This window comes from Ranitomeya variabilis, chromosome 1 (genome assembly GCF_051348905.1).
Source record: "Ranitomeya variabilis isolate aRanVar5 chromosome 1, aRanVar5.hap1, whole genome shotgun sequence".
Taxonomy (NCBI): Eukaryota; Metazoa; Chordata; class Amphibia; order Anura; family Dendrobatidae; genus Ranitomeya; species Ranitomeya variabilis.
The window spans coordinates 677777256-677790197 of record NC_135232.1 but is presented as its reverse complement, the minus strand read 5'-3'; the positions used below and the strand labels follow the sequence as shown (position 1 = coordinate 677790197).

Sequence of the window (12942 nt, the reverse complement as noted above, 5' to 3'; positions counted from 1 at the left end):
ACAACGTTGCATTATAACGAGACATACCGTATTTTTCCGACTATAAGACGCACTTTTTTCCCCCCAAATTTGGGAGGAAAGTGTGGGTGCGTCTTATAGTACGGATATAGCATGTGGGGAGGGGGGCAGCAGCGAGTGGGATTGCAATGATATCCCACTTCAGGATGTCCCCACTGCCGGAATCAGCTGCTGGGGAAAGCACATGGCCCCGCTGATTAAGTGCAGTGAATATTCATTAGCGGCTCCCCGCCCACCGATCAGCTGAGCAGTGAGCAGCAAATGAATACTGCACTTAAGCAGCGACACACAGTTTCCCCAGCACTGATTCTGGGGAGAATCTGTGTGTCCGGGGGAGGAGGCAGCAGCAGCAGGGGCCAGGAGATCGCTGCCTACCTGCCTGTGCTGGACGCTGAGCTGTCTGTAATGCACAGGGAGGACCTGTGTGATGTCAGAAGTGGGCGGGCTGGAGCATCACATGGCAGCTCAGAGCCCTCCCTCTTCTGACATCATCACAGGTCCTTCAGACTCCCACCTAGAATCTGCAGCTTCCTCTTATGTCCTGCGCGTGCGCTGTGGAAAGGCAACAAGAGAGAGGGCTCTGTGTGTGCAGCCATGGGATGCTCCAGCTTTTACCTCACCACAGTGGCTGGCTGGCTCCCACAATTAAGAGGTTAGTCTTTACAAAACACAATAAAGCACTCTGCCACTCCTTTGGTGAACTATAACTCCCAGCATGTCATAGGATCTGCAGGATATGCTGGGAGTTATAGTTCTCCCATGGGATTTTAAAGCAGCACTCCAGTGTTATTTTGCAGTGCTGGAGTGGTGCTTTCAATATCAGCCCTGTGCCCCCATTCTTATACTCACCCTCCAGCATCTTCATATAGTACTTCACAGACACCACACTGGTCCCGCAGCTTCCAACATAATAGCATACTATTATATGTAATAACACCACATATAATAGTATGTTTATGCTATTAAATATTTTACCACATTTTTTTGCTTCAAATATTTTTTTCCCTATTTTCCACCTCTAAAACCTGGGTGCGCCTTATAGTCCGGTGCGTCCTATAGTCCGAAAAATACGGTACATTAAATGGAAGGTTTAGAATTACTTTTATTCTTTTCTTTTGCTTTCTTTTTGTTCCACCTTTCTCAGAAGGCCAGATAATTCGGTCGGCCTTTACCCATTCATCATACCTGGAAGAGAATAAATTACAAGTCTCAAAATTCGCATCTCACAGAAGAAAAACACCAAACAGAAAGGTCTCTACTATTATTCCAACATCCGCTGTAAAAGTAGGAGACATAAACCTAAGCTGTCTTTAGGGGTATTCTGCTTATACCAAGTTACTTTCTCTGCTTCCTCCGTAGGAATATTCCCTACACTGAACACACGTCACCGTATGCGCTTGGTTGTTTTACAAGAACCCACATTTATAACAATTTGGAAAATAAAATTAAAAAAGAAAAATATAGAACTTGATCTGTGTGTAAACAGTAAAAGGATTTTAAAGGGACGGTGCCACCAGTTTTCTTGTAGTTTGTTTTTTTGTGAAATTAAGCTTAAAATAGTAAATAAAATGTATTAATGTAATGTTTGCACTGTTTGCCAACATTTCTATATGAAAAATATTATATATTTACCACTAGAGGGAGCATTTTCCGTTTTAGACCTCAAGCAGCTATAGTAAGACTTACCAGCTTTACTGTTAGCTGGAAAATTGGGGCAGTAACTGCTGACATCACCATTTCCCTCCCCTTTTGGGTGGTCTAATATCCCTAGGGCAGAATGAAGAGCAGCATCACAGGGCAGAGCCATTTTGTGTGTTAGTGCCCTGTGAGCTGCTATCACCAGCAGTTACTGCATCAGAAGCACAGCTTGTTTACAGAGGAGCAGAAGACAGTGGACTCAGCAGCATGGTGGACTGGAGGAAGAGTGAAGACATGTGGTGTGTATGGAGCTGCATTATCTGAGCGGAGTTGACTCATCCATCAGTAAGATAAGAAGGAGATCCAGGTCTGCAGTGAATAGTCAGGCATTGTGGAGGGGGGGATACATTAGTATGGCCAGAGAGACTGATGGGAGAGATACACATGGAATAGCAGGGGTGAGACACTTGGGAGTTTGATGGGGAGAGACACATGTAGAATGATGAGTGAGACACATATGGAGCATGATGGGGAGAGATACACATGGAATAGCAGGGGTGAGACACTTGGGCTATGGGCACACGTTGCAAATTTTGATGCTTTTCCGCAGCGTTTTTGGACGCGCGGAATTGCATCAAATCCGCAGTGTAGTGCACAACCAATGTTAGTCGATGGGAAATTGAGAATTGTTGTGCACATGCTGCAGAAAAATACGCGCGGATTTGCAGGGTTTTATTTTCCGCAGCATGTCAAAATCTTTTTGCGGCTCTGCAGTGTTTCTGCACCCATTGACTACCATTGAGTTAGGCAAATCCGCAGCAAAGCTGCAGGCTTAAAGATCTGTGGTTTTGCTGTGGAGCTGCGTGCGATAAATGCTGCAGATAGGGAGGAGGAAGTGTGGGTGGAGACTGTGATCTGTGAATATGTGCGTGTCTGTGCATCTGCGTGTGTGTGTGTGCGGGAACGGAGTATACTGCTGGATTATTTTTATTTTTTATTTTTTTTCAGGAGATCAAGGGCGTTGCATGGATTAGCTGAATAATAAAGATGGGAAACTGTGTAGCATTTTATTTCATTAAAATACTTTATTCTGGCTGTGTGTGTGTTTATTTAACCCCTTAACAACTATAGGATTAGTAATAGATAGGTGTCTTATTGACGCCTCTCCATTAGTAAGCCGGCTTGAAGTCACCTTACAATACAAAGGTGACATCAACAGCACAAATATTACCCATATGACACCACTACAGGGCAGTGGGAAGAGAGAGGCTAAGTGCTGGAATCGGCGCATCTTAGGCCTCTTTCACACTTCAGTCTTTTGGCGTCAGTCTGAAACAGCCATTTTCCTCAAATAGCGGATCCGACATTTTTTTTTGGAGGATCCGCTATTTTCCCATAGACATGCATTAGCGACGGATTGTGGCGGATGGTCGTCCGTTACATCCGCCATGCGACGGATCCGTCGAAATTTGGTGGACGTCGTCTAGACACTGACGGACATTATAACGTTTTTTGTCTGCACCGAAATGGCGGTTCGCGACGGATCCGTCGCGTCCGCCATTCCATAGAATGGCCGCCTATGGGCGACGGATCCGTCGCGACCGTCATTTCGGCGTATCCGTTGCCCCAATCCGCTTTTTCAATTGCGCATGCTCCAAAAAGTAGATACTTTTCCCAGACAACCCCCAAGTAACTGATCCGTCAAAAAAACGGATCCGTTAGAACCGTTTTCTCAACAATTGTGACGGATCCGTCGATCCTTCACTATGTCGAAGCAGACTGACGCCAAACAACTGAAGTGTGAAAGAAGCCTTAGAGACGCGCCATTTCAGGGGTGGCTTTGAGCTGGTGTTTGTAGCTGGGGAAGAGGGGGCCCAATATCCATGGCCCCTTCTTAGGCTATTAATATCAGCCCGCAACTGTCTGCATAGCCTTTTCTGGTTATTAATTATAGGGGAACCCCACATCGTTTTTTTGGGGGGTCCCCCTATTTTAATAGCCAGTAAAGGCTAAATATACAGCTGCGGGCTGATATTCATAGCCTGGGAAGATCCATGGGCATTAACCCCTTCCTAGGCTATAAACATCATATAGTTCTCACATAATGACGCAATATAGATCACACATAATGGCGCCATATAGTTCTCACATAATACCATCATATAGATCACACATACCGCCATAGTGTTCTCATATAATACCGCCATATACTTCTCACATACCGCTATATACTTCTCACATAATACCACCATATAGATCACACATAATACCGTCATATAGATCACACACAACACCATGTATATCACACATAAAACCACCATATAATTCTCACATAATGTCACATAGATCACACATAATCCCAAAATATAGTTATCATATAATACAGTCATATATTTTTTACATTATTCCACCATACTGATCAAACATAATACCACCATACAGATCACATATAATACCGTCATATAAATTACACAATGCCATAATACAGATAACACATAATACTTGGCAGCATCAAATGTGGTCTATATGGCAGTACTATATAAAAAACATATATGGTGGCATCGTGTGCGATCTATATGGCAGTATTATGTAATAAAAATATATGGTGGTATAATGTGTGGTCTTTATGGGAGTATCGTGATAAATAGATATGGCGGCATTATGTGTGATTCATATGGCAGTGTGCTGGTCTATGGGGGGTCACAGAGAGATATATGGTGGAGGGAGCAGGGTGACAAGGAGCACAGAATATTTCACTGACAGGAGGTGATCGCCCCCTGCAGTGGAACACTGTGCCGCTGTGAGTTTAATGTTTTTTTATTTTTATGTGAATGTGTATGTAATGTAACTTTTTTTTTTTTTTAAACTGTGAACACAGATACCGGCAGATGATACTACTCTCCCATCAAGCATAGCCCAATGGGAGCAGTAGTCTCATCGGTTTGCGCCTTTTTTTTAAAATTTATTTATTTAAATAGATTTTTATTAAGAATAAACATTACATCTCCCACAATGTTTCAATATGTTCAATACAAAGTTTTCTCAATTTTAAAATTCCCAACATTCCCAACAAATCCCACCCCACCCTCCAAGGACAGCTCATCTCTTTTAGCAACTCCTCTATCAATAATGTTTAATGAATCTTTAGCCCGCTTAACCCACTTGAGACCGCCTATTCATCATGCAATTTTCACCAGCCACAGGCCCTTAACTTTCCCACTCCCTTTAACTACCCTATCCCAATTCAAGCCACGGAGACCACATTTTAGCAAACATTCCTGTTTTCCCTCGTCTCTTGTAAACCCCTTTTTCCAACTTGAGACCCTGCTTTACATATTGAAGGAATTCTCTCCTCGCGGGCAGTTCCTCCTTAATCCAGTTTCGTGCTATCACCTTTCGGGCCATATATAATAGTCTAGCAATTGCTATCTTCCAGGTGTTATCCACGCCTGCTTTTTTACCGCAGGTCACAGTCAGCTACGAAATCACCGACATCTGCCAGCATCATCCTACAGCGCTGTGACCGTCAGTACCAGCGGAGGCGTTACCGCAGGTGACAGTCACAGCTGTGGGGTGACGCTGACATGTGACAGCATGACCCCCGCAGCTCCTGTTATCGCATGCACTGAGCTGTGTGCGCAATGGGGAGTGAGACATGCAGGGGGACAGGAGGGAGAGCGACCCATGGGGAGAGAGACATGCAGAGGGGAGAGGAGTGCATAGGAGTGAGAGCGACCGATGGGGAGTGAGACATGCAGGGGGACAGGACTGCATAGGAGTGAGAGCAACCTATGGGGAGTGAGACATGCAGAGGGGAGAGGAGGGAGAGCGACCCACGGGGAGAGACATGCAGGGGGACAGGAGTGCATAGGAGAGAGAGCGACCCATGGGGAGTGAGACATGCAGAGGGGAGAGGAGGGAGAGCGACCCATGGGGAGAGATACATGCATAGGGGATTGGAGTGCATAGGAGCGAGAGCGACCCATGGGGCGTGAGACATGCAGAGGGGAGAGGATGGAGAGCGACCCAATGGGATAGACATGCAGGGGGAGAGGAGTGCATAGGAGCGAGAGCGAACAGGCACATGGGGATGGAGAGCACACATGGAGAGAGACAGTCACCTCCAGGGTCACAGGCGGAGATATATGGGGGAAGAAACAGAGTGACTGCAGCACAGAGTATTTCAGGACAGCAGTGTGTTGGTCTAAGGGGGGGTCATAGAGGAGCTATATGGGGGAAGGAGAAGGGTGACAGGAGCACAGAGTATTTCAGGAGAGCAGTGTGCTGAACTATGGGAGATAACAGAGGAGATATATGGGGGAAGGCTATATACTCCCTGCTGTGGGCACGCTACTTCTCTCCCATTTTGTGAAGAACATTCTTGCAATCCCCCCTTCCCCCACCTTAATCACTGTCCTGCTCTTTCTCTCCTTCCAGGTGTCAGCTCCCTCTCTCTGCAGGCTGTATATGCAGGAGATCACTGGGACTGTGTGTGAGTGGGGAGGCGGAGACAGAGCAGGAGAGGAGAAGGACACAGGGCAGCGTGTGAGGAGCAGAGGAGGTCTTCTCAGGACGCACAGTGCAGTGCCTGGACTAGAGTACAGAGGAGCACGGAGGTAAATCACCCGCACTCCCCACTCTCCATCCTCCGGCTCCAGTGAGCGCTTCTGTCCTGCGATAGAGAGTAAGTGGAGCTCGGCAGATAGCACTGGGCTACAATAAAATGGCAGCCAGTCACACCTACAGCAGTGAATTGTGCAGCCCACAGAGGAGTGCCCAGTTCACTGCTAATGCTGCTGCAATGATAAAGATAGGAGATAAAAGACCGCCGTTGACCCTATGTCCATGGGGTGCCGTATTATGACACCGATAGTGTCGTGCTACTGCTGTGAAAACAGATGTCAGACCCCAGTGCCTTCTTTAAAGTCATATAACACGTCACGGATCCCTACTCCGTGGTGTCACTTATTCGTCACGTGCCTGCTCTCACACGTGACTTAGGGTTGTGCCTGAAAGGGTTAATCTATCTCCCCACTCTCAGTCCAGCATTCAACCTCTGTCCTATGCTGTAATGGGAGCATAAATCACACACCGACCCAAGCCACACACCCGCTCATACACACTGCCACCACTCATCGAATACAAGGGCGATGAGTCCCGGAAAATAATACTAATAAAAATATGTCTATCACTCATAAGGCTTACACCTTAGGCTATGGATTCTTTTAGAACATTCAAGGTTCAACTGGTTAAAGTTTTATACTTTAATAACAAAAGGTTCAATGCTTACAATAAGAAAAAGGTATAAAAATATGATAATAAAAAATACATACAACTTATGCAAAACAGTATAAAAATAAACAGGAGAAACTTACAGAAGTTATCTAACTGGTAGTTGCCTTCTGCTCCCTGAGGGTAGGACGAATGTAGATTGGAGCACACCAGCTTCTCAGGCTGCCCCCATCATGTGAACACAATTCTCTGTCTGCAGCCTAAATTTATAATTTTGGTCTGGAGGTCAGGTTTCTAGACTGGCCCCTCAGGTCAATATCATAACTGCTGCCTGTTAACGAATATATTATTTTTCTCCTGAGACACTTTTGAAAAGGTTCTCAGGAATAGATGCCCTCAGGCCGCAATTAGCATCTCCCCTCCAAGACCTAGGAGGTGCCAAATGTTACCTTTCTTCTTGGCCCTAGCTCGACCTCCTGGTGAGATATGGAGACACAATTCTACTAGTCCCAAGGAAGTACCTATTAACACCTAGGTGCGACTTGCCTTCAGGACAGATGTTACATTATCACTAGTCACACATATAACCCTAGACATTTGTCACTACACACATATAGATATATATACACATATTTCACCACAACACACAAAATACGTTTCACATGCATTCAAAACTTGGTTATAGCAGCATGTTATGCTACATCACATTGATTTATTTATGATCTACAAACACGGTACCTTCCCTTTAAAGGTTTTTTTTTTTTTAACTTCAATAGGTGATGAGCTGCAGTACCAGACAACGGCCACTAAGCAGTTTATGGAGCAGTGCAGTTTTGGCTGCAGGTGCAAACCACCGATCAGTGTGGGTGCCAGGCATTAGACCCCTACCAATTGGATATTGGGCGCAGTCAGACGCCGTATAAATCGCAGAGAGATCAGAACGCAATGCTCAGACAGGACAGTGGTTCTCCTGACCTGAGTGTGACATCTGCATAGAATTATATGAAGCTGGGGTCGGGAGAGCCATTGGCCAGTCCGTGCACTGTGTTACTATTTATACGGCAATCTCACTGCACCTTAAGGATAAGTAATAAGTATAATCCTGGACTTTCCCTTTAATACGTAAATGTGAATTGTAAGTGCAAAAGCCCCTAGGACTCCCTGCCTTACCTTACATTCCAGCCGTAATAGTGCACTAGGTAAAGCAACTCTCCACCATCCACCTCCGTGCTTTTGATATTGGCTTCATAGATTTTCTGTGTTTTACCACGTCCGTATTTGACTTTAACTTTGGTGCCTGCGAGATAGTCCCTATCAGAGTCTTCGTCACCTTCACTGTCTCCTTTATGGTCAGTATCATCTCTTCTGCACAAGACAAAAATCAAAAAGGTAAACAGGAAGAAAAGCTCGTAAGTAATCAAATCTGATCTTTAAATTTAAAGAGAAGTAAAAATAAATAAATAACTGGTACATGGGTACATTAGGAGCATTGCAGGGCTTCCCTGCTGGTTATTAAGCTGGTAACCTACTACAGCCAGAACAAAAGAGCGATGGGGACATCAGGGGATATGGCCAGCAGGAGGGGGATAGATATATACAGTACAGAGCAAAAGTTTGGACACACCTTCTCATTTAAAGATTTTTCTGTATTTTCATGACTATGACAATTGTAAATTCACACTAAAGGCATCAAAACTATGAATTAACACATGTGGAATTATATACGTAACAAAAAAGTGTGAAACAACTGAAATTATGTCTAAGGCTGGTTTCACACTTGCGTTTTGATCTGCAGCGTTTAAAAAAAAAACACAGGTGGTGAAAAAATGCATGTAAACGCATGCAAACGCTGCGTTTTTTAGACGCATGCGTTTTTGCATGCAGAAAAAAACGCTGCGTTTTGACGCGTTTACATGCGTTTTTTCCTGTGTTTGCGTTTTTGAAACGCATGCTTAGAAGTGTGTGACAGCTGCCAATCATCAAAATCAACTAGAAAACCCACTATTAATAGAATTAGCTAGGGTTAGGATCCCTAGGGTTAGGGTTAGGGGTAGCTTTTTATTAGAAGAATGTCCTGGTCACCAGGTCACTGATAAGCCACCCCCCACCATCAAGGTGATAAAGGGATCCAAACCCTAACCCTACCCCTAGGGATCCAAACCCTAACCCTAACCCTTGGGATCCTAACCCTAACCGTAACCCTACCCCTAACCCTAGGGATCCTAACCCTAAGGGTTAGGATCCTAACCCTAAGGGTTAGGATCCTAACCCTAAGGGTTAGGATTCCTAGGGTTACTAGGGATCCTAACCCTAACCGTTACCCTAGGGATCCTAACCCTAAGGGTTAGGATCCTAACCCTAAGGGTTAGGATCCCTAGGGTTAGGATCCCTAGGGTTACTAGGGATCCTAACCTTAGGGTTAGGATCCCTAGTAACCCAAGGGTTAGGGTTTTCTTGTTTTTTTTTTGTGTTTTCTTGTGTTTTTCTATAAAAACGCATGCGTTTTTAACGCAAGCAAACGCATGTGCTTAAAAACGCATGCGTTTACATAGACAGCCATACATTTTTTTGCCGCGAATAAACGCATGCGGTTTTTTGAGGCAAAAAAACGCCGCTGGAAATTACTACAGGTTGCATTTCTGCAACTAAACGCACGCGGCAAAAAACGCATGCGTTGCCGAAAACGCATCAAAACGCGTGCTAAAAACGCATGCGTTTTTAATGTTAAGTATAGAAAAAAAATGCATGCCTTATATTCTAGGTTCTTCAAAGTAGCCACTTTTTGCTTTGATGACTGCTTTGCACACTCTTGGCATTCTCTTGATGAGCTTCAAGAGGTAGTAACCGGAAATTGTTTTCACTTCAAAGCAAAAGGTGGCTACTTTGAAGAAACTAGAATTCATATTTCATCATATTCATATTTTCAGTTGTTTCCCACTTTTTTGTTAAGTATATAATTCCACGTGTTAATTCATAGTTTTGATACCTTCAGTGTGAATTTACAATTTTCATAGTCATGAAAATACAGAAAAATCTTTAAATGAGAAGGCGTGTCCAAACTGTTGGTCTGTACTGTATATACTGAGTATGTATGTATATATATATATATATATATATATATATATATATATATATATATATATATATATATATATATATATATATATATTAGAACCCACAGATGCTTATTACCATTTTGATATAAGGCCTTTCATGATCTTTTTATAGTTCATACCTTTATTTGTGTTCACACTGCTACTTTAGTACTGACTATGTAGGATGTAATGGTTGGCTTTTTTTGGTTTCTGTATTCATGTTCCATGTAGATAGAGTGCAATACTCCTGTCGTTTTCACATTGTTTCTTGTATATTTTTGTGATAACTCTACTAAAACAGGGATTTTTGTGTACTCACCGTAAAATCCTTTTCTCCGAGCCACTCATTGGGGGACACAGGACCGTGGGTGTTAGGGTATGTGCACACGTCCGGATTTCTTGCAGAAATTTCCTGAAGAAAACCGGAAATTTTCTGCAAGAAATCCGCATTTTTTTTGCATTTTTTTCCCGTTTTTTTAGCATTCTGCAAGCGTAATTAGCTTGCAGAATGCTAAAGTTTTCCAAGCGATCTGTAGCATCGCTTGGAAAACTGACGACTGACAGGTTGGTCACACTTGTCAAACATAGTGTTTGACAAGTGTGACCATCTTTTTACTATAGATGCAGCCTATGCAGCATCTATAGTAAAGATAGAATGTTTAAAAATAATAAAAAAAATAAAAAAAATGGTTATACTCACCTGCAGGCGTCCGTTCCTATAGATGCCGGTGTGGTTCAGGACCTTCCATGACGTCGCGATCACGTGAGCGGTCACATGACCGGTCTCGACCAATCACAAGACTGTGACGTCATCGCAGGTCCTTCACCGCACACCAGCTACAGAAATCGAAGCGGCAGCATGCAGCGGAGAGGCGGGAAGACATCGAAGGTGAGTATATGACTATTTTTTATTTTAATTCTTTTTTTTGGACCAATTATATGGTGCCCAGTCCGTGGAGGAGAGTCTCCTCTCCTCCACCCTGGGTACCAACCGCACATAATCTGCTTACTTCCCGCATGGTGTGCACAGCCCCGTGCGGGAAGTAAGCAGATCAATGCACTTCCAGGTGTGCGGAATCCCCTGCAATTCCGCATTTTAATGAACATGTAGCTTTTTTTTCCGCGATGCGATTTTTTCGCGGAAAAAAAAGGCTACATTTGCACAAAAAATGCGGAATACACTGAAAATAATGGGAGGCATATGTTAGCGTTTTTTTCGCGTTTTATCACGTTTTTATAGCGAAAAAACGCGAAAAAAAAAGCGAAAAATACTGAACGTGTGCACATGGCCTCATGCTGCTGCCACTAGGAGGCTGACACTTAAGTAAACACCAAAAGATTAGATCCTCCTCTGCAATATACAACCCACTCCAGGCAAACCAGTTCCATGCCAAAGCAGTAGGAGATCAAGAAACATTATATGAGAGTATACAAACGTCAAACCAAACAAACAAACTCAAGCCTTGAGGAAAACAGGCTAGGCGCTGTGTCCCCCAATGACTGGCTTGGAGACCTGCAGAAGAGGTGGTTGTAAAATAAAAGCCCGCTCTGGTAAGGCAGAGTAAGGGACTTTTTGGACGCAGAGTCCGCTTTCCATTCCCTGAGCCACAGTGCCCATCTGATGGTGATGGCTCTTGAGGCTGCAAGTGCAGCACAGTTAGCCATGTCCAGAGAAGCGTGCACCAAATAGTCCCTGGCCAGAGAGATTTGATTGGCCAGATCCGCTGCCTCCTGGGGAAGGTTATCCTGAATGCTTCTAGTCAGGGTATCTGCCCAAGAAACCATAGATTTAGCTACCCACGTCGTGGCAAAAGAGGGAGAGAGTGCCGAGCTTGAGGCTTCAAAAACTGAGCGGGCAAGATTCTTTATATGACGGTCTGTGGGTTCTTTAATGGAGGATCCATCTGGTAAGCACTGCGGGATTTTGGTGGCCAGGCGAGATACAGGTGGATCAACCGGAGGGGATTCGGCCTATTCCTTCCGCAGATCCGATGAAAAAGGGATCTCTCGCCTCAACAGGTTTCTGACCTGTGAAGTTTGTCTAGTCACTCCCTATGCTGCCGATCTATGTCCTGAAACTCAGGATGGTTGGAGAAAACCCTATGAGGGCATTTGGTCCTCTTGAAGGACACAGCGTGATCCGGAGCGGAAATAGAGTCCTCGTCAACCTTCAAGGTCTGGTTGACAGCCTCAATGAGAGAATCCACCGTCTGATAATCCGGTGAGTCTAGGTCGAGGGGCATGTCAGACTCATACTGAGTCCTGTTCGCTGTGAACCTCTGGTGATGGGGAGCAAGAAACAGAGCTCACAGATGCCGAGGCGCGCGGGGGCCCGGGAGACATGCTATGGGTCTGTTTTCTAGATGCCTGAGTATTTTTTGACTGACAACAGCCACTGCTGACTGACGGTTCCCGTGAAGTAGAGGATTTCTCTTAGATAGGCAGACGAATGCCTCGACCTGTGGAGGGATCTTGGAGGGAATCAATCACTTTAGCTAGTGAAGCCAAGAACTAAAACAATTGTTACCATCCACCTCTCGTGTCTCCCCCTTTTCCCCATAGTTTGTAAACTTGCGAGCAGGGCCCTCATTCCTCTTAGTATCTATTTTGAACTGTGATTTCTGTTATGCGTGACATGGTGTACTCCAGTATGTCCCTGATCCTGCTAATATGCCCCAATAGGGGGTATCGTGGCTACTAAACCCCAGTGATTAATGTTGAGCGATACCTTCCGATATTCGAAAGTATCGGTATCGGATTGGATCGGCCGATACCGGCAAAATATCGGATCTCGCCGATACCGATACCAATACAAGTCAATGGGACACAAATATCGGAAGGTATCCTGGATGGTTCCTGTTGTGAATTCCGTTCTCGAACTCCCTCCTGTGGTCATGAATGGTACTTCGGCGAGTTCTGTCCATGGACTCCCTCTGGTGGCTGTGAGTGGAGCTGCTGG

The 12942-nt window shown here is 44.7% G+C and overlaps 1 protein-coding gene across 3 annotated transcripts in view; it reads right to left on the bottom strand.

The window, feature by feature from the left end:
• The window catches only part of ARID4A (AT-rich interaction domain 4A), a 99195-nt gene that overhangs the window by 21452 nt on the left and 64801 nt on the right, over positions 1 to 12942 (bottom strand). For all 3 annotated transcript variants that reach the window (XM_077264983.1, XM_077265001.1, XM_077264991.1), the window contains exons 17-18: positions 8059 to 8253; positions 1119 to 1203 (exon numbers count right to left, since the gene is read on the bottom strand). In XM_077264983.1, the coding sequence (XP_077121098.1) occupies positions 1119 to 1203; positions 8059 to 8253 (280 nt within the window). The remainder of the gene's footprint in view (positions 1 to 1118; positions 1204 to 8058; positions 8254 to 12942) is intronic.